General features: G+C 33.7%; 1 protein-coding gene and 1 long non-coding RNA gene across 2 annotated transcripts; one reads left to right on the top strand and one right to left on the bottom strand.

Moving 5' to 3' along the window:
* Positions 1 to 85: 85 nt before the first annotated feature.
* Positions 86 to 12,834, top strand: LOC148613521 (lim and transglutaminase domain protein ltd-1-like). Its single transcript, XM_088586870.1, has 5 exons — positions 86 to 4,728; positions 7,225 to 7,404; positions 9,383 to 9,495; positions 9,921 to 10,019; positions 11,703 to 12,834. The coding sequence occupies exons 2-5, from the start codon at positions 7,240 to 7,242 to the stop codon at positions 11,953 to 11,955; spliced, it is 630 nt and encodes a 209-aa protein (XP_088442996.1). The 5' UTR covers positions 86 to 4,728; positions 7,225 to 7,239; the 3' UTR covers positions 11,956 to 12,834.
* Positions 12,835 to 16,010: 3,176 nt separating this feature from the next.
* On the bottom strand, positions 16,011 to 20,030 carry LOC148613520 (uncharacterized). The gene is made up of 3 exons (XR_015923372.1): positions 19,850 to 20,030; positions 17,975 to 18,391; positions 16,011 to 17,093 (listed from the first exon to the last, which is right to left on the bottom strand). It is a non-coding gene; the product is annotated as an uncharacterized LOC148613520 (long non-coding RNA).
* Between the last annotated feature and the right edge of the window lie 3,947 nt (positions 20,031 to 23,977).

Below are 23,977 nucleotides of genomic sequence, written 5' to 3'. Positions count from 1 at the left end.
GTCATCTCATGGTCTTCTGTGATGGGCAAAACCCATACCATAAAGCAAACTGTAAAAAGACCCAAATCAAATGAAGTGAAACTTTATAAAAGATAATAATCAACCTAATAAATATAGTGACACGCAAAACGAATTACATGTACAAAGAACGTAAAAAAACAACGACAACCACTGGATTACAGGTGTACAATTTTAGGCATTTTATTATGGTACTTGAAAAAAGGTTATTATTATCCCCCTTCAAGTACATGCATAATACTTTCTGCAAGGGTCGGAAGATGCTAATGCCACCTCTCTATTTGTCCACTTTTGAGCCTTGCTAAATCACTTCTACTGATTGAAATATTCATGTATTAAGTTTGGGTATTAGTTATGTATGTACATGAAGTAAAAGGATAATTATCAGTTACTTTGAAAGGGTGATAAATCTAAAAATAACTAGCATGTAAATCCAAGTTTTAGTAGAGAATATCCATTTGAGAGTCTGCTCGAACATCTTATTCTAGATAATGTTGGGGTGTTATTAGTATTACTAACTGCTCTCTATAACCATAGAGTGAAATTGTTTGTCAAAATACTTGTGTATAAGGCAGTTTAAGTGTTGGGTTTCTATTCTCTCATTATATCCTGGACTTACCATGCCCATACAATAACTGTTTTCATTGGGGAATGGTGAAGAGTATTTTTAATGTAGACAGTATATTATTGAAATTTAAGCATGTGGCAGGTGCATTTAAATGGTGAAAAAAATGTTTACTGATTAGCTGCCTCCATGGAACTGCCTTTTTCTTTCCGTGTGTCATCCTTAAGGGATAAAGTGTCAGTGATAAGTAATCTGATAATACATGTATAATTCAACGAGTATGAAGATAATATTATTCAATTTATGTACTATTGAAGATACACATCTCCCATTATGGACAAATTAGATCAACATTTGATATTACATTTTGCTTTCTGAACTCATTTCAGCCATTTTGCTTTAATAACTTCATGTACGAAATGTGTGATTGTATACCTTTAATGAAGATATTCTTGTGCTGACAAATATGACTTGACACAGATCCAATTATTTTATTGGCCTTGATCTTTACTTAGTTAAGTAGTTAAGGACTTTATAGGACAAAAATTGCAGTCAGAAAATGATATTTGACTAGAGCTTTCAGTCAGACAATGATGTTGGATCCATCCTTTCAGTCAGACAATAATATTAGATCGTCCTAGTCTATGTAAGAAATCATATTGGATTCATCCTTCCAGTCAGACAATGATATGGATGCGTCTTTTCAGTCAGTAAATTATATTGGATCCGTCCTTGTCTATGTCATTACCCAAAGTCAAAAACACATGGGTCTTGAGCAATAATCAGAAGTATGGTAAGACATTAAATCTCCTAATTCTTGTGGATTTAGGGTTAGGAAGCTGAAATCAAAAGGACCAAAAAGCAAGCATTTTAAAACGCATCTTATAAAATTCTAAATCTTTGATCAAATTTGATCGACATTCTTTTGTTTCAGTATAAAGGCACATATCTGACATATTAAACTGTTAACGGGTTTCTGTAATTTATCAGGATTATGAGCGCACGATGTCCATGTATGCCATACATAATGTCCCGTCAAGACCCAAAATGAAAATTTTCTTATACAAAACATATACATGTAAGTAACTTGATACTGCTAGATTAAATTCCTCAGCAAAACAAACAAGAGGGAACTCAAGAGACTACATGAATCTTATAAAAAAAAGGGATGTAAGTGGTCTACAAGAATTCCATTCCATTAAATGGTGGATGGTTTGATTTTAGTACATTTGTAGTTGTGGCCCATCAGTTTGGAGTAAGAGCTAAATCATGAGCGTCTGCCGTCGCAAAAAAACCACTGCAAAACTTCATGGGAACGATTTGCCCTTCCGTATGTAACAGCTTATCTTTTGCAATTCAAGCATGAATGTATTCTTGTTTTTTTTTTTTTTTTTTTGCTGAAAGCCATGCGAGCTATTTCTTTCACTTTGCGTTCGTGTCGTCAGCAATTTTTCAAAACTTCTCTGTAACTACTGGACTAATCAGAACCACACTTGTTATGAATGTTCTTTAGGGTATTCTGCATAGAACTGATGTGGGAATATTTTATCTGTCGAAAAACATGATCGTCGTTACTTCAAATAGAACATAGTGGTCAGACCGAAGTTTTTCGCATATATCTCAAAAATTGTTAAATTAAGCAGAATTCTGACATGGATAAAGGTGTTCAGAATGATGAGATCTATCATTTGTAAAATTTTGGTGTAAATTTGTCAAGCCATCTTGGAATTATTGTCTTTTTTCGATGTTTTTTCCCCTATTTTTAGTGTTATTTCTTTCAAAAATCTCCTCCGACAAAACTACCAGACCAATTTGAACTAAACTTGGTCTGAATGTTCCATAAGGGGATTTTTTATTTATCGAAACACGGCAGCTGTTGCTAAAATAGAACAAAGGGGTCAGTCAGAAGTGTTTCTCATATATCTCCAAAACCGTCAGGTTTAGCCACATTCTATCGACTGCCAAAACGATCCTTATTATAAGGGTGCACTATACAGTTACATTAAAGGCGCACTGTTTAGCACACCAAGTTACCCTGGTCAAATTATGTAAAAGTTGAAATTTGGTGGATATATTGTTTAAATGTAGTTAAGCATTTATGCATAGACAGATGTGATATACATGTATGTAATGGTAAACAGGTGTAATTTAAAGGAAGGATGGTATCCGGAACGTTTCAGTCCCCTGCCGTATTAGGTTCTCTCCTCAGCTTCAGATGGCTGATTTTCAAAATACCATATATCGCACGAACTTTTGGAACTAAAATTGTGAGAGAATGAATCGAAAAGGGTCTTATTATTTTTACCCGTTTTCCAACTACTCCATACATGCTTTCATGCTGTGGTAGTGTCTAAGTGCCTGATATTTTGTAAAAACATAGTAATTGGCTGTTAGTTTTGGAAAGGCACCCCTGATTTGTACTAAAACTCAGTAATTTTTTTTTCAGTATGTTACCATGGCTACTGGATTTTATAACAATAATCACTAAATTACTTATAAATGACTTGAACCTCCACACACCAAGGATTTCAAAAATATGCACTTTTTATGACTTAACACTAGAAATTTCTGTGCGGACTGCCTCAAAACAGCTTTATTTCAACAAAATGAGACCAAATATTCAGAAATGACCTAGCTGTATTGTACTATCTAAGGCCTATAAAATTCTGCATTGGTTCAAAGTTGTCGGATGACTCATTATTAGAGTTATTACCCTTTCAGGTGAAAATGGCGGTTTTTTCAGTTTTAGCCAATATCTGGAAAACTATGATAACCAAAAAAAAATATTCAGTTGCTGAAATGATAATAAGTATGATAAGGCCTACAAAAGTCTGCAGGGATCAAAGTTGTCGGACAACTTGTAAGAGTTATTGCCCTTGAAAGGCGAAAAATGATGTTTTTAGCTATATTCAGCCTATATCTTGAAAGCTATTATGATAGAAAGAAACTTGTACTGATGAAATGATCCTTATGATAAGTTCTACCAAAGTCTTCATTGAGTCAGAATTATCGGGCAACTCCTTGTTATCGTTTGCCATTGAAAGGCAAAAATATAACAAGGTGAGCGATTCAGGCTCCTGGGAGCCTTTTGTTTAATTGTTCAGTGTCAAAACTTAGCTGATCCTATAACTAATACAACGACTGCAATGGCAAGTAGTTTTTTTATACCCCACTCAAATTTAGGGGATGTATAGTAATAAGGGTGTCCGTCATTCCTTTCGTCCGTACTTCCTCCCCGTTACGTAGAGTGGTACCCATCTCTTATCCGTTACTGCTCCTACACCACAGAATGGAATTGAATGAAACTTTCACAGAATCTTCATTTCATATTCCTTTTGTTCACTTCCTATTTAAGATTTTGATTCAGATCGTTTTGAAGGTTAAAGTATGCATGTACTCAAATGGAGGAGTGGTTGCATCATGATCATTGCTAGGGTGTTTTTGCTTTTTTGTTTTTGCCGTCACCGTTTCTCCCGATTCGAATACATATTTAGCTACTTTGACAAAAACAAATAACACATGGAAAAACGAAACTAGCAATAATAATTTGAATCGTACTTGAAGGGTCGCAATGGATGAATGACATCAAACATTTTAAAGCAACGACAGTTGTAATTATCATACCGAAGCATTTTAGGACATTTACTTCTTAATAGAACAAATGCCTTCTCTAATTCAGTAAATTGGTAATTTGTTAAAAGTCTGAAAGAAAATGCACATTTACAAACGCGCGTGTAAAAATCAATTTTTCCAGCGATTTTTAATTTACAAATGTATCGTCATCATGTCTGCTAAATATGAAAGGTTAAAGATAGCAGTTATAGTAGTGTACAAAACATGTTCTTAAAGGAAAGAAAATTCAATTTACGATAACCAAAGCTTAAATGGAAAGAATTTTGTGATACTGTAAATCGGTGTTGTTGTAATCATAAATCACTATATAGATATGTGATGTCCTTACAAAGTTGGTATAGCTAAGGTTTTAGATAATTTCAGACTTAATAGTAATGTTAATAAATTTCTGATTTGTTCAGTTTGGTGCAGATGACGTGGGCGGTTTGTCTCCTGAGGTTACTATTGAGGGTGATTGGTTTTTGGGAGCATATCATTAGGACGTCTGTTTGGCGTTCATCGTACTGGACTAGGTAAGAGCATGATATTTCCTTAACCTATCTACTTTGTTAGATTTTTTTTTTTTTTTTTTTTTTGGGGGGGGGGGTGTTTGCATACTAAATCAATGCAATAAACTTAAATTTGTACAATATGGAAAGACATATTTTATGCTCACATTTTATCTACCTATCCACAGACTAAATTTCTGAGTATTATCATCTGGAATTATTTCTTAAAGTATAAAAAATATAATTTATATGATTATGATCACAAAATCATATAATGTAAAGCTATACTTTGATATTTTTTCTTACCGTATTGTTTTGAATAGCACTGTTAGATCATCTTTTACATTAAAGAAAACTGTAATTTCACAAATTTGATCTTCGTCTATATTGTAAGTATTGCAGAAAATATTAGCGATAAATTTGTGTTGTTGAAGACATGTACGTATAATCATATTTTTCTGATAGTCTTTTATCAAATAGAGCAGCTAGGCTACTTAATATGTTTTAAGACAATTGATAGATAAGGGAATCATTAACAAGGAAGTTAATTCACCACACTTTCGATGTGTAGTTATTTTTTGGTCCACAGGAGCACTTATGAATATTATTGTGGAAATGGTTATGACCTTTATGGTGGTCATTGACTAATCCTGGCGATTAGGAGAATGTATAGTAAATTCATAATGACTGATAATAGAGCAAACATTTATCCCATACTATCAAGTCAAACATTGTGAATTAAATATAAATACCTCACCTTTAAGGCGTTTGACATCTGTGTCGGTTCAAAAGAATTTCTTTGACGTTAACTATAGGCGTCTACCTCATCGTTTTTGTTTTTGTCTGAGAAGGTATTTGTTTTTTATTGATGCATAGCCGTAACCAGAGTAGGTAAAGTAATTTTAAAATTTAATCAACAATTAGGATACGATTTAAACTAAATTGACCAAATTTGGTTTCAAGTGGCCATAAATCTGGTATACTAGGTGTTTACCTACTGTTCAGTTTACACCACATTTTATTGCCATTTCGTGACCCTTGTTGACCGGATCGACCTCGCCCATTCATCTACATGTATAGCGTTTCTATCAAGCACTATTACATAGGAAATTCAATGTCTATATGTAGAATTTTAATGCGCAAACATCTTTACTCGAATTAATTACCATACTCCGAAATCACAGTGTTTGGGGAATGATATATGCAACAATATACAGAGGCTATTAATGGGGTAGCGGACAGGATAAAGTGAGGCAAGGAGTAAAACTTTGTCCTAACTTATTTTTCCTTATTTTTGTTACCGTTTCTTGTTCTTGTTTATTTCTGTTTTAAAATTTGTGTTATTAAAGATTGTATTTTCAGTACATATAAATATTGTCTTTGCTGCTCCAGTTTTGAAGTTCTTGTCAGACTGTCGTACGTATAATGGTCAAAACTATCGATTGATATAATCAGCCTGAAATCGTGACCAGTATGAACGTGAATCTGAAACATGCGAGCGAATATCAAAGAAACAAATCACAAGTTTTTGGGGTTTTTTATCTTCAAAGTTTTTTTCATTCCATCAGGTTAATAATTTTGTCTCGGCAAAAGGACTTACTAATACTATGAAATATATGAAACCCTTTTAGAATGCGTTCATGCAGCACTTTTTTTACATTTAGTATACCAATTTTACAAAGAGAACAGGTATTGTCTACTTTAACGAGGTGATAAGGGGATACTTTTCTCCTTTCGCTCAACCCTTCTCTTCCCTCTCGACCCTTTTTCAAATCACTCCTTCCTTTCTCCCGCCCTTCCATACAAGCTCACGGCGCTACAGACTTCTCTGAAAGTATTCGATTCAAATATCGTAACAATTGCATATTTTAAACATCGCGTATTACTGTTCACGGTTTTCCCGACATTGTAAGATTTTTGGAATATCTAAGAGGACTGTCGGAAGGAACTCCTCAGAAGGAATTCCAGTAAAAGTAAACGACATAATTCCCCATCGAACTAAACTAAACTATTGTTCACTGCTACATTGTATAAATTGTAGTCAGCACTCTTTCTAACTGTTAACAAATTGTAACCTGACGTTATTTTGATTCTTGGAGTTCTGTCCTTTACATGTGCGTTGTTTCCAGACAAAATTTGCTTACCATATAGAATGAATTCCAAACTTAACACAAATGCTAACAAGCTCGTTACATGTAACAAATTGAATGTGCCTTATTAGCACAAACGTCAAAATAATGACCTTTGAAAATATAGATCTATATAAATATATGTACATAAATACAATCGCCTTGATGACAGCTGGTGGTTGATTTTGTTTGTGCCCTCTAAATGAAGTTTACAGCTGTTAGCAAACTGTACATATAATCCTATGCCTCTTTATAGTTTGGATTGAGGGTGAAGATGTACATAAATACAATCGCCTTGATGGCAGCTGGTGGTTGATTTTGTTTGTGCACTCTAAATGAAGTTTACAGCTGTTAGTAAACTGTATATATATAATCCTATGCCTCTTTACAGTTTGGATTGAGGGTGATGGTGAAGATGGGGTGTGGAACGTCACAGAATGCTGTGGTGCCTATACATTACGTTGAGAACCAAAACGGAAGTGCTTTGAGGATTAATAGCCCACCAGGTAGTGAAGTACTGGAGTACATGAGTCAGGAGGATGTTAAGGATGCTGATGAACGTGCCATAAAAGTTAGTGTTTTCTAATTTACGTTATTTGTTTTTTGTTCATTAACTCACTCTTATTGTCCCGAATTTTTTGTAAACGGTTTTCAGAGAACGGAGATGAAAATATTAATATTTTTCAAAAGTAATGATGCTTTTTGCAGTTTTATACATAAACTGGGATTTATATTCTTCATAGTTTAACAAAACTTTAAGACACGAGCCATACACATTTAATGTTGTTAAATATGCGAAACTAAACAATTACTATCTTTAAAAGTAAAGACAGTCGACGCAGTACTGTGTGTTCTTTTTACTTATAATTTTCTAAATTTCATTCAGGAAATAACACATGGCACGCAATTTTAATTTTCGATACAGTATTTGGCCAATTAGGAAACAGAATTGCGATCAGGTGACTTGCGTTTCCATGGAAGAGCGTCGTTAAGATCAAAGGGTAAAAAGCTAAACTACCGACTGCGTGGGAAAAAAGACCCTTGCTTTGTATATTACCCTTGGTACAATCTATTTCAAGTTAACTTCCTGTCAGACTGAAATCAGGCTCTCAGGGTGTGCTTCTAAAGTCAAAGGTTAAATACGTATTGATTTCGTTCTCTATTAACCATGCTGAAGATATGCAAAAGTGGTATGTGTGAGTATGGGTGTCCATGATATGTGTTTTTTTACCTGAGTCTTATAATTAGCTGTGTTATTTTTCGGACGTGATAATAGTGCAATTATTTATAATGACTTATAAAGCCGTTGGAAGGAAATACTAGATTCATGTAGATGATGTGATCGATAATGACATAGTATTGTATGTGTTCACATAAAATTCAACACTGCCAGTTGCAACATGTGCAATTGTAAAGGTGATTCATAGTACAGAAAAAAAACGTCGAACAAATGATGCTTTTATAAACAATATATATAAACTATAGTACTTTTTGTATACAAATTTGTATATAAGTGAGAACCATGCAAACATGTACATCTCCCACTATAATGAACCAAATGAAGAACGATAACTTTAGCAAAGTGCCATTTCATATACATAATTTTTCAGACCTTTCTATACGTTTACATTATCGTCCCTGTATCAATCTGATCCGATGGAGCAGTGTAGAGAATAGAGTCGTCGCATTCTGAGACGTTTGTGTAATATTGATACTGGAAAGATGATATAAGTAATGAAGGGTCTGAAAAAAATGTCCCGTACTACTATACATCGTGTACTAAGTTACAGTCCTAGATTAATCCTACGAGGAGGAATGACCTGGCCAGCGAAAGCTATATTTTATATAGCCTAGCTGGCCGAGTGGTCTAGGGCGCTGGACTTTGTGCAGGCGGTGTTGCCATAGATGTCACAGCGGTACGAGTTCGAGTCCCGCGAAGGGAACGACCAAAAATTTGCATCGCAAATTTGACAGTTCTAACATCGTTGGGAATTTTTCAGACCTTTCTATACGTTTACATATCTTCCCTGTATCAATTTGATCCGATGGAGCAGTGTAGCGAATAGAGTGGTCACATTCTGAGACGTTGTATATATACATATATATATATATTGTCTCAAAATTGTAGCAACGAATGATAAACTAAGACTAGTTATCGGGTGTGTAACTGTTTCTGCATTAGAACCAAAGTGAGTTTTGTGAGTTTTTGACATGCTGCATGTATCTCATTTCGTCTAACATTCATAGACTGGTACTCACTAAACATTAGAATACGTCGCGTGATTTATTAGATTTGTTTTCTTCATTAAGTTGCCGTACTGGGTATAAACTTTTATAAACTGTTGCATGTATATACGTAGTTCATGTTATATTGCGATAGAGAAATGAATAAAAATTCAAGAAAATAAAGTAATATACATAAAAAATGCTTACAGAGAATGTATTATAGAGAATGCTTACAGAGAATATATAATAGAGAATTTTTGCAAAAATATTCTGCCATAAATCATTAATTAATCCTTACAAAATTTGTCTTTATTTATTTTCAGATAGACCAAACCGACCTATCAATTGATACACTGACAGAACTACTGTCCAAAGATGCCGTAAATAATGCCAACTGTGCAAGATCATTCTTCAAATGGATTACACATAACATAAGGTAAATGAAAACTAGTTTTGTTTTTATTTTGCACACTGTTCTGCCAAAATCCATGTGGTTCAACAGATAGTCATCGTGCACGTCCTTGCATCGCATACAAATCCGTGCCCGGCTTCATAAAAAATAAAACTTTCGACCAATCAGATTACCTATTAAAATTGAAGATTTGAGGAAATCTCAAGATCTGAGATAAACCTCAATTCGGTCCTTTTGTGAAACCGGACCCTGAAGTTTTTTTGTTCAATGTCAATGAAAAACAGTTTTGTTAACATATTTTTTTGAAAAACAGATAACAGAATTACTAACTACTTTGTTGTTTCAATAGGTTTAATATCCGACACCCTTATCAGGGTCTTTTTTCAGTGTGTAATATTTCATTATAATTGAATGTGTAATTTCTCACTTGATTTGATAATTATCTTCAGATTTGACCCACGATGTGACTCTACAGATATACAAAGTATACTCTCCAATAAAATGTGTGCTGCCGAGGGCTTTGTGAACTTGTTCGAACATATGTGCAGGTAAAGATATGGTATTCGGTTGTAGATTGACAACCGAATATAATGCTTTCCTTTTCAGTAATCACCAAATTATATCTGTGAAGTAAAACCGATTGGAACAACGTACTTTGACTTTTTTGTTTTGCTCAAGAGGAAATTGGTACATGTAGATGTTGGCAGAAGCACTATTCTTTAGTTGGATATATTTTTTAGAGCTACCTATAGAGAAAAACTACTTGGCTCTCCGGAATGTTCAATTAGCAAATAGCTCATTATCCTGAGAGGCATATGACAGTATATTGACCGATTGGTCGCCCTAACCGAAGTCTTTTTGTATAATGATATTTTTCACACGTTGTTTACTTTCAAGTAGAAAAAAGAGCTCGAGACAAAATAATCGTGACGTTACGCTTTAAATTGAAAGCTAGGCGATCCAAAAAACGTTATACGGACCGGAAGATATATCTGGAAAGTAAACAAATAATAGTCTTAAAGTATACTATTTTAACAATATAATCTTTTTTGCATATAACAACCAGGATAAGTACGACAAATATGTAAGGGATACAACATATGTGGGGGAAGAATCAAAATCAGTCCCCAAAACCAAAGTGCTTCTTATGAAATTGAAACTAGAAAAGACTGATAATTTGCATGGCTTCTTCATTTAAAAAAACCTCTAAGCCCGTATCTTATAAGATGTCATAAAATTTTGTTATTCGATGAAATTTTACGATTGTCAGCTGTTGCACACAGTAACTTAGTCACTCTTTTGTAATACTTCCGTTTATGTGGTTGTTTACCTTATTTCCAAAATTCAACAAAACATGGTAATCTGGTACGTTTTATACAAATGTATTGTACTCGTACGATTTCCGTTAGAAATTACTATTTCCAGTAGAAGACAAAACGCGTTGTTGTGCTACTATGATTACTTGTAGTAACTATACAGTAATCGATTTGTTCTATAACATTTTTCCGTGATGGAAACAGTAGATCTACATGTATATCGACATGCTTTGGTTCTTTTAAATAGGAAAGATAATGGAAGGATCATAATTTTCATTTGTAGTCGGTAAACATTGTATAATAAGAACATATCCTTTGTAACTGAGCTCATACACGTACGTCACAGGCACCTATTATTACAGAGATAATAATTATTGGGCTCTCTGATTACTAATCTGAGTACTTTAACTTATATCCGTCCTGGAAAATAAAATTCTTATTAACTAAAATATTCTTCATACAACTCTTACAAATGCATGAATGCAATCGTATCAGTAATATATTAAGCAAATCCCCGAAGATTTCCTGATCTAACGCAGTGTAAGAAAATATGTTGGAACTTCACGGCAGTTTAATCTCCAATGTCATTACAGAAGTTCTATACCTAGTATTTTGCCAGTTGATTAAGCAGTGTTTTATCAAATTTGCAAGTCTCGGAAAAGTGCATTGTAAATGGGTGCAAATGATGCATTTAATATCTTTCTGCTTAATTGTAAATCCATCACCATTATTGGAGTAAAATAAAATGATTCATTTTTAACAAGCTCTTTAATCTTAAAGTTTCGATGTACATGTATAATTATCCGACTCATCCAACTTAAGTAAAATCTAATTGCAACTTCACCATAGTTTGTTTCTGCTTGAATTGTGTTTAGTTTATGTTACATTATTATCATTCAGTTCCCTATTTTGTAGATTGAAGAATATTACAGCAATTCGAATAAACAGCTGTGTTAAAAACCATAGTTTCCAACCCGACCTTAATCAGATTGACAGTAACAATAACTATCATGTGTGGAATGCAGTGCTTATAAATAATTCTTATCATCACGTGGATTGCACGTGGGGTGCACTTCCTGTTAGTGGACGTAAATCCCGCAAAAGTGACGTTAAAGATGCGGACTGTTTCTTTTTTACGTCTTCTGAGTTGGTTGGAGATTTATGCTGAATTAGTTTGTTAAATTTCTTTTATTGCATGTATTATATCTGCTCCGCAGATACGACGTTGATATAACGGTCACTAATCAGAAGTTTTCTGTGATACTAGGATGAAATGTTACACGTAAGGCAAGCCAAAGTGGACAAAAGTCAATATTTTGTAATACTAGAAAATGAATTTCTAATATTACAAAATCATTTTTTGATATTAGAAAAGTTTCTTAAAATTACAAATTCAATTTGTAATATTAAAAATTCATTTTCTAATATTACAAATTCCTGATTTAGTAATATTATAAAATATCACACATTTTGTAATATTACAAATTGAATTTGTAATATTAGAAAATGAATTTGAAATATTAGAAAATGAATTTTTTACATTAGAAAATGAATTTGTAATATTAGAAAATCAGTCACATTTTTAAATATTACAAAATGATTTTCTGTTATTAAAAAATCGTCATTGAATACGACAAATCCATTTTCTAATATTAGAAATTCAATTTCTAATATTCAAAAATAGTTTTTTTAATATTAGAAATTCAATTGAATTTTTGATATTAAAAAATGATTTGTTAATAATAAAAAAATGTTTTGTGATATAAGAAATCCAATTTGTAAGATTAGAAAATGAATTTGTAGTATTAAAAAATCATTTTTTAATATTAGAAAATGCTCATGTTTGTCCACTTTGGCTAGCCATATACACGTGTAGGGAACTGATTTAGTTTTACTTTATTAGTCTTAACTTGACTATAGATATAAAACATACCAGCCGATCATACCAATTTGAGTACCACAACTCAGCATGTTGAATCTCCATGTACTAAAAAAAATCTTCAGAAAGTATTTATTTATTTATATTAATAATAGGTCAAGAACAAAAGAGCTATGTTTTATATATGGAAGCACGTTTTTAACTCAGAAGGATTCAAGAAGTCGGTGTTACTCCAGTAAAGAAGTAAGGAGCAGCATTTTAAGTTTCGATATCGTAGATTTAGATAGCTTGCTCGCCTCGAGTGCAGGAGGTCGTACCTAAGACACCAAATACTTTAAATTTGCACGATAGTCACTGCTTCTCCGCCTATCATGTGGTATTAAAGGATAGGGAGACGAGTTTTTATCTTGGAGTCAGAATAATGTGTCTGAGTGAGTTGGGTGGCATCCATACTTCCATGAGCTGATACACAAAAAATTATCCCAGCATCTTGGACTCAGGGTCTGTTTGATCGTTCAGAAATGAATAAAATTCGAAAATCTGCCATCGGACGGATCTTACAATAGACTGATAATTTATATATATATAGTTTATTTAGACGATTATATATATATATATAAAGGTCTTAAAAATTCCCAACGATGTTAGAACTGTCAAATTTGCAATACAAATTTTTGGTCGTTCCCTTCGCGGGACTCGAACCCGTACCGCTGTGACATCTATGGCAACACCGCCTACACAAAGTCCAGCGCCCTAGACCACTCGGCCAGCTAGGCTATATAAAATATAGCTTTCGCTGGCCAGGTCATTCCTCCTCGTAGGATTAATCTAGGTCTGTAACTTAGTCCACGATGTATGGTAGTACGGGACAGTTCATTTAGATATTATTAATATTAAATCTAAATCTACATCATCTAAATGAACTGTCTCGTACTACCATACATCGTGTACTAAGTTACAGCCCTAGATTAATCCTACGAGGAGGAATGACCCGGCCAGCGAAAGCTATATTTTATATAGCCTAGCTGGCCGAGTGGTCTAGGGCGCTGGACTTTGTGCAGGCGGTGTTGCCATAGATGTCACAGCGGTTCGAGTCCCGCGGAGGGAACGACCAAAAATTTGCATCGCAAATTTGACAGTTCTAATATCGTTGGGAATTTTTCAGACCTTCCTATACGTTTACATATCTTCCCTGTATCAATTTGATCCGATGGAGCAGTGTAGCGAATAGAGTGGTCACATTCTGAGACGTTATATATATATATATATAAGAGGGTCTGAAAAATTCCCAACGATGTCAGAACTGTCAAATTTGCGATGCAAATTTTTGTTTTTTTTCCTCCGCGGGATTCGAACTCGTACCGCTGTGACACCTATGGCAATACCGCCTGCACTAAGTCCAGCGCCCTAGACCACTCGGCCAGCTAGGTTATGTAAATATACAGCTTTCGCTGGCCGGGTCATTCCTCCTCGTAGGATTAATCTAGGTCTGTAACTTAGTACACGATGTATGGTAGTACGGGACAGTTCATCTAGGTGTTATTATGTAGGATAGAGGATCAAATTAATGATGCATGTAACAACAAATCAATATTATACAACGTCTCAGAATGTGACGGCTCTATTCGCTATACCGTAAACTTAAAGAAGGGTCTGAAAAATTCCCAACGATTTTAGAACTGTCAAATTTGCGAAGCAAATTTTTGGTCGTTCCCTCCGCGGTACTCGAACTCGTACTGCTGTGATATCTATGGCAACACCGCCTGCAATAAGTCCAGCATCGTTGGGAATTTTTCTACCCTTCTATAAGTTTACGTTATCTTCCCTGTATCAATTTGATCCGATGGAGCAGTGTAGCGGATAGAGTCGTCACATTCTGAGACGTTTGTATAATATTGAGTTGTATGCTTAAGAAGGATATCAGTTATCCGAAGTATTATATGTAAATTTTACCATTTTTTGGTGATGTTAAACATATTTAGACGTGACGACTCTATTTGCTACACTGCTCCATCGGATCAAATATTCAATGGCTAGTTTAATATCTGTTTGTGTTTCTAACAAAAAAAGCGTGTGTAGGAACTCCTAAAATGAAATTTTATTCCTGTGGCTAATTGTTCTCAAACTGATTAAGTGTAAATGCAAAGACCTATGTAAATGATCATTTAAATCTATGACTATACTAACACAAGACAAATCTGTGACTCTGAATGTTAATGCACTCAAACAAGACAGATCTGTGATATGAATGTTAACACACTCACTCACGAAATATATGCGACTATAAATCTGACTACAAATGTGTGACCATGAATGATACCATAAGGCAAAAATGATCATTTAAATCTGTGGCTATACTAACACAAGACAACGGTGAATGTTACCACACTCAAACAAGACAAATCTTTGACTATGAAAATTACCACACTCGCACAAACAAATATAGATCTGTGGCTATCACTGTAACCAAACCTACACAAGGGATATCTAGCTGTATGACTATGAATGTCACCAAACTTATAAAAAGACAAAATTGTGACTATGAATGTACTTTACTCACACAAGAAAAAATAAATTTTACCAGTCACACACGACATATATATGACTATAAATGTTACAATCCTCACACAAGACAAATCTCTGATTATGAACGAAACCAAAATGACACAAGACAAGTCTAGTTCTGTAACTGAATGTTACCAAATTGACAAAAGACAAAATTGCGGCTATGAATGTTACCATACTGATACAAGACAAATTATAATCTGTGACTGTGAATGTAACCAAACTGACACAAGACATAATTGTGACTACTAGTATAAATGTTTCCATACTGACACTAGACAAAACTGTGAATATGAATTTTACCACACTCGTACGAGACAAATCAGCGACTATGAATATCACCAAACTGACACAAGGCAAATCTAGCTCTGTGACTATGAATGTTACCATGCTTACTCAACACAAAATATATTTTATCACACACACACGACAACGCTGTGACTATGAATGTTACTACACTCACACATAACAAATCTATGTATGTGAATGTTACCAAACTGATACCAGAAGAATCCAGCTTTTTGACCATGAATCTTTCCAAACTGACACAAGACAAAATTGTGACTATGTATGTAACCATACGGACACTACACATAATAAATGTTACCACACGCATACATGATATATATGTGACTATGAATATAACAATACTGCACAAGACGAAATAAATGTTACCACACTCACACAAGACAAATCAGTGACTTTGAATGTTACCAAACTGACACAAGAAATATCTAGCTCTATGACTATGAATGTCACCCAACTGATAAAAGACAAAATTGAGACTATGAATGTAGTTTACTGTTACAAGAAAAGTAAATTTCAACAATCACACACGACATATATATGGCTATGAATGTTACAACCCTCACACAAGCCCAATCTCTATGAACGAAACCAAACTGACAAAAGACAAGTCTGGCTCTGTGACTATGAATGTTACCATACTGAAACAAGACAAATCAAGATCTGTGATTGTGAATGTTACCAAACTGACACATGACAAATTTGCGACTATGAATGTTACCACACTCACATAAAACAAATCTGTGATGTGAATGCAGTCATACTTACACAAGACAAATCAACCCATGTGGCCATAAGGTAGAAGTATCAACCTCAGTTTTACAATATGTTTGTGAGGGTTCCTATAATGTTTTATGCGGGCAAGATTTGCTGATGGTATTGTTTCGATTACGGATGGAAGTTCGTCATACCCATTCTTTAGTAGTTTGGTAGAGGACAGGTGTCTGATCAGGCATATCATCAAGGTAATATCGAAATTCACAGAGTTTGGTAAGCCTTCAAAATATATGTACTCAAGTATAATTTTGTTGAAAACTTAGGTAACTTAATAATCCTTAATTTTCTTTATATTTTAATTTTTCAAAGATTAAACAATTAGGAAAACAGGTCCAAAGTAACCATGAAGAAAAGTGAAGTTAAATTCTTATGATACAGGCAATATTAATGTTTTACTGATAAAAGCGTTATTTATCTTAGGCTTACAAATCAATATTCCGTTCTATGTCACTAGGATAAAATTTAACTTTGGTCAATATGAATGTTTTAAGGGCGCCATAGGTATAAGTAATAGTACAAGCTATGCAAGACATCAAAATTTGCTTGAATCATTGGATATAGTGTACAAACAATGATAATAAGTTTATGCTGTTGCGTTCACATCTAACCGCTCTTCGAGTCTGTCAGTGTTTGCTTGAATAGAACAATTCAAAATTATCAGAAACTGTATGACGCGTGATACACCTCGTCAGAAACTGTCAATATTTTTGAAGATATCGTGGCCATAAGATTCTCTGTCAGGAACTATTCTTGGTAGAACTTTTCTAATTGAGGCTATTCTGAAAAAAAATTGACTTGTGTTATAGTTCCCCACATGATGCTTTTGTTTAAATTTTTGTTTAAAATGTCTAATCATTGTAGACCCTTTTCTAAATTGAAAATGCTAGCAGTCAAATATTTTGCAAAATGTGTCATATTTAGACTTTAAAATATATGTGTCACAGTCACATGCATGATATAAAAATTGGCATTTTTAACAATTAATTCAATAATTTTCGACCTTCATTGAAATTATGTTTTACACTATGTTATGTTTTTTTTTTAATTTTGATGGAAATGTATGTATAGCAGTCACCAATATGATAGTAATATTTAAAATTCTTACATTTTATACAATGATTTTAGACCTTTGTGTAAATAAAATGTTCTCACATTTATACATTTTGCAGGAAAATGTTATCTTTAAAACATTTGAACTGAGATTTCAGTGTCACAATTTCAATATTTTATACCAGAATGATTAATGTTGGCAATATTATTATTCTATACCAGAATTTTAGACACATCTGCAAGTCAAAAGTGAAAGCATTTATCCATGTTGCATAAAAAGTGTTTCTAAGAATCTTAAATTAAATATCACACTGTTCTTAAATTGTCACGATCAAGGACAGTTGCCGACTGCTGACATAATATGTCTAAAATATGGCAAAGTGTATTCCGTTCATGGATAGCTTCTGTCAGACCATGTCAAGATATGTCAGAATTCTGTCCTATTTGCTGTCCAAAGTTTTCCTGATAGGTTCTGATCGAATTAAAGAGAGGTTTGGAGAGATCGCAACTGTAAGTTATAACGGTTAAAAGGAAAATGCATTTAAGTATTCGCAATATATACAGAGTTCGTTCGGTTATAATTGATGAAAAATATATTTTAGCTACATACCTGTATGTTTGTACAAAAGCTTTCATTGGGCGCTGTTGTAATTTTAAATCATAATTAAGTGCAAAGAAGCCTATCTGGTCCATTTATCGAAAATTGACTATAAAAAATTCATTTTCATCCATTTGAAAAGATACGATCCATATTTAAATAGTATTTTTAGTACATTATTTGTAAATATGTGTTTTTTTGCTAAATACTTGTAGATGGGTACAAAAGATTCCACTGGGGCACTGTTATAATTATTTTTGGTAAGGACTTCAATTTTTTAGGATTCTGCTTCAATGTGAAATGTTCGATCCAGAAAGAAACATCTAACAGCCAGTCTTGGACAGATACCATCTAATAACAGATTTAATCTAAGATAGCTTTCTTCCTCGGTAGAGGTAATAGTGATTTACAATCTTTTGAAGTCTCAGCCTATAAAAGCGAAAAAAAATAATAGAATATTAGCTACATATAGTTAATGGCATCGCTTGTTTTTGTAAATGAATGTGGAAATAGATGGGCAAGTACATTTATCAATACTGCAAATGGCAATAACATTAGGTGTTTTGCTATTCGGAAATATGCTTTTTCTATCAAAATAAGTGTCATTAGTGAATTGAATTAAAACTAAAAGGAAGTTTGTAAAAAAACTGTGAATAACATGTTTTTCCTCAATTTGTTGGCAAATACAAGATATTTCCGTTTCGACAACAGTATCATTGACTTTAAGATTGCGTTACCTGATAAATTGTAACACTTTAAACAAAAAATTATCACTACAAACAAAAGTTCAATGGTCGTCATCATGAACTCGTGGATTGTTATCATGCATTCACTCCATCATGAGAGCTCATATAGTCGCCTTGTCGTAGTTTTCCTCTCCTCTTTCTCCTACCCGGATGTGACATTGTATGAGCAACTTCGTGGGTGTTTCAAGAAAAGTAGAAGACGCTTACCTTACCTGTGCATCTGGTCCATGCTCCCAGTTTTTAGTGATGTCCGAGTTTCTCATTTGCTTTCGTATTATTTTTGGTATTTCATGTTCTTTGTTGTACCTGTCTATCTTCCATGTCTAATCTTTGTCTTTGGATTACATTGTATTTGTTAACATCTGAACCTTGCTTCGTTTTGATTCAGCCTTTGCAAAATTGCTAGACAATATGACCATAAAGGGTCAAAAATGCTTTTGAGCTTGAAGACAACTTTACAAGACAATATGGATGTATGTCAATCACAAACAACAAAGTGCTCTCTCAAAATTTGTGTTCGTATTTTTGTGATTTAAGAACTAATTAAGAAACAAAATTAATCTTGTTCGACGAAAACAAATTACAACTAGCATTAATTATGTTAGACACCAATATAAAGGTTTCTCACTCGTCGTTCTCAGCCACCAATGTCCAAAATCAATTTGTATGGCTCAATGATTTTTTTTCGATTTTTTTATTTTTAATAATTTTCGACCTATGGTCATGTTAGAATGAAAACTATTATAAAAATATCAGTATTGCCGACTGGAATCCCTTGTAGTGACCCATTTGTAAAGCAAATATCAGGTCACTACGATTTTTTGCGTTTTTTAAACGGTTGCCATTTCACATTGCGGCCATGTTTGAAATTGTATACCAGACAGAAGAATTACAATTAAAAAAACGATAAATTCCCCTCATTACGTTTTGGGAACATAATTAGAAAACTGACGCAACGATTATTTCCTAAAACATTTAAGATACATAAGACGTACAAGAGATTGTACCTCCGATTGCTGATAGATAAACGTTTTTCTCTTTTTGCACTCCTCGTTCTTATAGTGCTCAGGTTGTATTTACTTTATAATGAAATACAAAATTATTGTGAAAATGTGAAATACTATATTAAGCATGTACTTACAAAAATGTCTGTTATTATATAATGTGTACGCTTTATAAACCATCAGTCCTGTTTTCCTTGAAATTCGTACTCGTGATAATTCATAATGTATAAAATGCTTATTGTGATCGAACGAAAGTTTTATGCCTTCTATCAATATGGCCACTTTACGTAATAACTATGTATTTTATCAATCCACAATATAACCTAAATTAGTGTATTGTGACGCACTGGATACAATCTCTATATGATTGATAAATATTGTATACAATAATGTTAGTAGATAGTAATATAATGTCGGGATTTGAACTGAGTATGGGGAATAGAAGTATAAAGTGTTGGAAAGTCATAGGTTTTAATGCTATTATATTCTGATAATAATCTTGATTGGAGAGTCTCCAAACAATCTTTCGAATTTTTCAAGATCCACATTGAATTAATACCACTACGAGAGTAACAGGTTTTATGTTAAGACTGGAGACCTCTGTGACAGTTAAAAGTTTTGAAAGAGGTTTGGTGGTTCATTTTGCAGATCCAGCTATACAATGCTGTTTTATGGATTCTTGTGAAGTTTAGGAATCCAGTACATAGACTATAGATAACAATCATCGTCTTTGGTAGAAAGACCAAAAGAGGATAGCACAGATTTATGGTTATCCACTATCTCTTCTTTGGAGAGTGTAGTCGCAGTATAGGTCTTATCACTGCTTTCATTGTCTACATCTACGTCTGATAATAAACATTGGATGTAATACGTTTCACAGACAAAAACAATGCTGTTTTTGGGCTTTGTCTGCTGGCACAACAAAATATTTGTCATGTATAGTAGACATTGATCTACTGAAAGCTTTCATTCGTTTCAAAATTTAAGGCCTTACTGCCTTTACCCACTCTGACAGAAAATCAATATCTTCTTTTCTCGTTTTATCCATTTTCTTGTGTAGTCCTCCACAGCATCCATAAGAACTTTAAAGCTATAATTCCAATTAATGGACTTTTAAAAAGGACCTTACGCAGAGATTCATTTTTGATGATGCTTAAATCTCCCGTAACAACGTGACCGGAAGGACCATATTTGAATGGAGAATTTTTGCAAGAATAATTAGGTGGTATAGTCTGGAAGTCCTCAGTTTCCAGGTTCTGCAACAGCATTTTCGATGGTAAAGGAAAACTATTGACCAAACTTTACGATAAACGTGATGACTTTTCATTCAAAATTGTCAACATTCCTTTCATCTGTGGCAACATCCCTTCAGCACCTGCGTATAGAGTGTTCATATCAAATCTCATACGTTATGCCAGAGCTTGCCAAGACTACGCAGACTTTTTGTATCGCGCTAGAATTCTAACAAATAGGCTTCTGGAGCAGGGTTATGTTGCTACAAGATTGAAGTCATCACTACAAAAGTTTTATGGTCGTCATCATGACTCGTGAACTCGTGGATCGTTACGGTGTATCTGCGCTATGAAAACTGATTTATTCAACGTGTCGTAGTTTTCCTTTCCTCTTTCGTATACCACGGACTTGACCTTTTATGAACTCCTCTGATGTTTCTAGAAAAGCAGAGGACGCTTACCCTTCCGGTGCACCTGGTCCATGCTCCCAGTTTTTAGTGGAGTCCGAGTTGCTTGTTTGCTTTTGTTACTTTGTATGTATGATTTTACTTACTCTATGTTCTTTGTTGTGTATGTCTGTTTTCCATGTCTGGTCTTTGTCCCTGGATTACATTCTTTTGATTACCGTTGTAACCTTGGTTCCCGTGATTACTCTTTTATAATTGAAAATTTTTGATGTAATAGGTGAAGGATGGTATTAAGAAATAATTGGAATTGATTTGTTCTTGAAATATGGGGGAATTTTGTTGGTTATGTTTTTTTTGTGATGGAGGATGTTAGCAAGACTACTTTTCTTCACAAATCTCGTTGATATCCTCTAACTTTGAAAGACAGGTAACGTAATTTTTCTACATGTCCTAGATATCCTAAAAATTATTTTGATAAATTACTTCAAAAAACAAAATTGCATTGATTACGAAGATAAACAAGCCTACTGAAAATATTTCACGGTTGTTTTCATCCTGTTATATCCTGACAATCCCTGAAGTAAAAACCATCAAAGCTTTCAGTTACAAGAGTTACATCTATAGAAAGTTGTTAGCAGAGCACAAGTCCTTTGCTCAGATATTTTATTACTCCAAATGTTCTTTAATTAGCGGCAGTTTAGTACTGGTTAGACTTTTTCTTTTGAAAATGGGGTCAATGAACGTTAGTGTCAGTAGCACAAAAGATTTTTTTCAAGCTATTGTAAGTCATAAGAGATAGTCTGTTAAAGTCTACTTTTCCGTGGTTATCACCACATGGTTACAATGGTTGTAAATATGGACACAGAAGTCATTGAATTTTTTTTCAGAGTATCTGATTGCGTGCATATTTTATATTAAATAGCAAATATACGCAACATGTATCAATACATTCATTTGTATTTGAATTGATATGAAAATTGTTCTTTAAAACGACCTTTTCAACACTGTAAATTATGGTGACGGTATATTAACTGCATCATCTTTATAGCGATTCAACACATATTTTGCACTTTTATTTGTTAAATGTTCAGCTTCAGATCTGGATATATCGTTGATTTTTACTTCAGACATATGTTTAATACAGAGTCTAAAAATGAAGAATTTCTTGATAATTGTGATGGAATGATCGTTACCACTCGTTTAATATTTAAGTATATCACAAATAGGTAAAAATTGTACTTCATAAACTGCAGAAACCTCGGAATCGTCGGAAAGGAAATTCACAAGATATCGATCACTATGTTAACACAAAGAATTTTATTATTTACAACCTAAAGTACTAAACTGTTGATATTTTTCAGGCAATTAAACCTTTTTTCTGACGCACATTTTGGCAATACGTGGGCCATATAAAAACAACTAATCTTTATCAATGGTTGATATGGTTGAAAAAAGCACTGTTATTCATGAAGTTTCTTGTACATTTGAAATATTCTGTTCAAAATAGCAACGTGTAGCATTCTCCCATACTTTTTTTCAATCTTCATACATTCTGCATCTCGTATGAGAATTTTTTCCATAGATTTGAAGGACTTGCCCAAAGCAAAGTTATACATGTAGCCATCAAGAATGTTTGATTCTGCTTAATTTTCTCAAACATTAAAGCTGCGTTAATTTCTACAATCCTTTATACTAATAGTTCCAATTCGTCTTTGCAGTAGTGCAAGATGTTATTGTTTTCGTTGTCTCAAAGTGATACCTTTGTACCGACGCTCAATAGATATAAACTACATAATCCACTTCCTTTCCATACAGCGACCATTTTCGGTGTTGCTCCATGGTTGTCTTTTTATACAGCAGTACGCCTTTCCGCTTCGTTATATCAGCACAAGTATCACTAAGGTTACTTTGGCCACAACAATGAAGTAAAATATCATTGTTTGTGTTAGTTTGTAGAAAATCGGTTTCCACGTTCTATCTGCACAATGAAAACTATTTATTCAACAGGTCATAGTTTTCCTTTCCTCGTTTGTCTAGCCCGGACTTGACTTTTTATGAGCAACTCGGTGGGTGTTTCCAGAAAAGCAGAGGACGCTTACCCTACCGGTGCACCGGGCCCATGCTCTCAGTTTTTAGTGGAATCCGAGTTGCTCATTTGCTTTTGTTACTTTGTATGTATGATTTTAGTTACTTTATGTTCTTTGTTGTGTATGTCTGTTTTCCATGTCTGGTCTTTGTCCCTGGATTGCATTCTTTTGATTACCGCTGTAACCTTGGTTCCCTTGATTACTCTTTTAATAGAAACAAAGCCGTCTTCGCTGCCTTGTTATTTAGCGCCGTCATTCGAACAGTTTCGCCAAAGCAATTTTTCATTTTACGGAGATGGGGATTTTTTTTCAGGATTTCTATCAAAATATCATCCAAATCTTTTGTGCAAAACAATGTAAAACTGTCATTTTACAACATCTATTACATTAAAATTAGGGTTCCAATTCAATAAAGAACGGGCATTGTTTTTGTTAATACAGATCATCTACGCTTTTTAAGAATGGTAATTTGTATCAATCAATGTCGGATATTTCTTGATTAAATTATCAATAATTTCATGACAATCAATTTTGACACA

Source organism: Perna viridis, chromosome 6, assembly GCF_037379345.1.
Source record: "Perna viridis isolate PV_CMFRI_1.1 ecotype Kerala chromosome 6, ASM3737934v1, whole genome shotgun sequence".
Lineage (NCBI taxonomy): Eukaryota > Metazoa > Mollusca > Bivalvia > Mytilida > Mytilidae > Perna > Perna viridis.
The sequence above is the reverse complement of the archived record's forward strand: the minus strand, read 5'-3'. Positions and strand labels throughout refer to the sequence as shown.